This window comes from Monoraphidium neglectum (genome assembly GCF_000611645.1).
Source record: "Monoraphidium neglectum strain SAG 48.87 unplaced genomic scaffold scaffold04667, whole genome shotgun sequence".
Classification (NCBI taxonomy): Eukaryota; Viridiplantae; Chlorophyta; class Chlorophyceae; order Sphaeropleales; family Selenastraceae; genus Monoraphidium; species Monoraphidium neglectum.
The window spans coordinates 1-1,463 of NW_014008962.1; the positions used below are offsets into that span (position 1 = coordinate 1).

Consider the following 1,463-nt stretch of genomic DNA (forward strand, 5'->3'; position numbering starts at 1 on the left):
GTTTGAGGCGTACGTCTTCTCCAAGTACTGCAGGGACCTGCGGGCCCTGATGGACGCGGCGGAGTCCACCGGCGGCGCGGCGGCGGTCGCGCGGGTGCGCGACGTGCTTCTGGGGAGGATGCGGGGCAACGGCCTGCCCGCCGCCGCCGCGGCCGACGCGGCGGCGGTATTCAGGGCGCGCGACGTGCGCGCGTTCTTCGCGATGCCGCAGGACGCGCGCGACGCTGCGCTGGTTTCGGTGGGCGACATCCTCCGCTCCGTGAACCTGCCACCGGGCAGCCCCTCGGCGGGCCCGCGGCGAGGGGGCGGCGGCGGCGACGGCGGGCTGCGCCTGCGGGGCGGCAGCCGCTCAGCGGCCGGCAGCGACGGGGGCGGCGGCAGCAGCGACGGCGAGGGGGAGGGGGACGGGGAGGGAGAGGCGGGCGAGGCGGACGCGGGGCCGGGGCTCGAGTTGGCGTCCGCGGCTGCAGTCGCGCCGCCCGCCAGCTGGCAGGATGTGCGCGGCATGTTCGCTCCGCCGCCCCGCCGGCACGTCGAGGCTCTGACCGCCCGCGTGCTTACGGGGTCGGCCGCGCGCGGGGCGGCCGGCGCGGGCGAGCGAGAGAGCGGCCCTTGGTCCCAAGGCGACGAGGAGGAGGGTGGTTATGAGTACGCTGGGGGCGGCGCCGCTGCAGGAGGGTTTGAGGAGTTGGGTGAGGAAGGACCAGAGGAGGAGGACTCGGCGAGCACTGTGATCTGCCCAGCCACAGAGGAGTCTGACGCTGAGGCGGCGGCGCACGACGGGCCCGAGGACGGCGCGGCGGCAGCGCCGCGGGCGGCGCTGGCGGCGCCGGCGGCGACGTGGGCGGCCCCGCCGTTTGGCGCCGGGCGGCCCCTGCCGCAGGGGCTGCTGTTGCCCCAGGAGCTTCGACTGGCGGCGGCCCCGGGGCCGCCGCAGCGGCGGCAGCAACAGCAGCAGCAGCAGCAGCAGCAGCAGCAGCAGCAGCAGCAGCAGCAGGCCCGCCGCCACCTGCGTGCCAGGCGTTCAGAATCGCCGCTCGCGGCCGGCAATCCGGAGGACGCCGCCGCCAGCGACGCGGAAGGCAGGCAGTCGTCAGGCGATGAGGAATGGTACGACGAGGCGGACCTGGCGGGCGCCGGCTGGTATCCGGACCGCAGCCTGAGCCCAGACTCAGTTGACGCCGCCGCGCAGCGCCCACTCGCCGCCGCCGGACGCCTGGGCGGGTTTGCGCGGGCGCCCGGGCCGGGCACCGACGGAGGCGGCGAGGGGGGCAGCGGGAGCGGGGGCGAGGGCGGGAGCGAGGGCGGGGGCAGTTCGCTGCTGTATGATGAGTTTGAGGACGGCGACGGCGGCGACGAGGTGGTGTCAGCCAGCCCCCACAACCGCCTCCGGCCGGCCGCCGGCGCCGCCGCAGCCGCCGCCGCCGCCGCAGCCGCTGGCGGCGGCGGCGGCGAGGCGGGGG

General features: G+C 77.6%; 1 protein-coding gene across 1 annotated transcript in view; it reads left to right on the plus strand.

Annotated features, from left to right (window-relative positions):
- Window positions 1-49: 49 nt before the first annotated feature.
- The window catches only part of MNEG_14665 (hypothetical protein), a gene marked incomplete at both ends in the record, with an annotated part of 2,832 nt that continues 1,418 nt past the window's right edge, over window positions 50-1,463 (plus strand). The window contains one exon of the mRNA XM_014036863.1: window positions 50-1,360. Within this exon, the coding sequence (XP_013892317.1) occupies window positions 50-1,360 (1,311 nt within the window). The remainder of the gene's footprint in view (window positions 1,361-1,463) is intronic.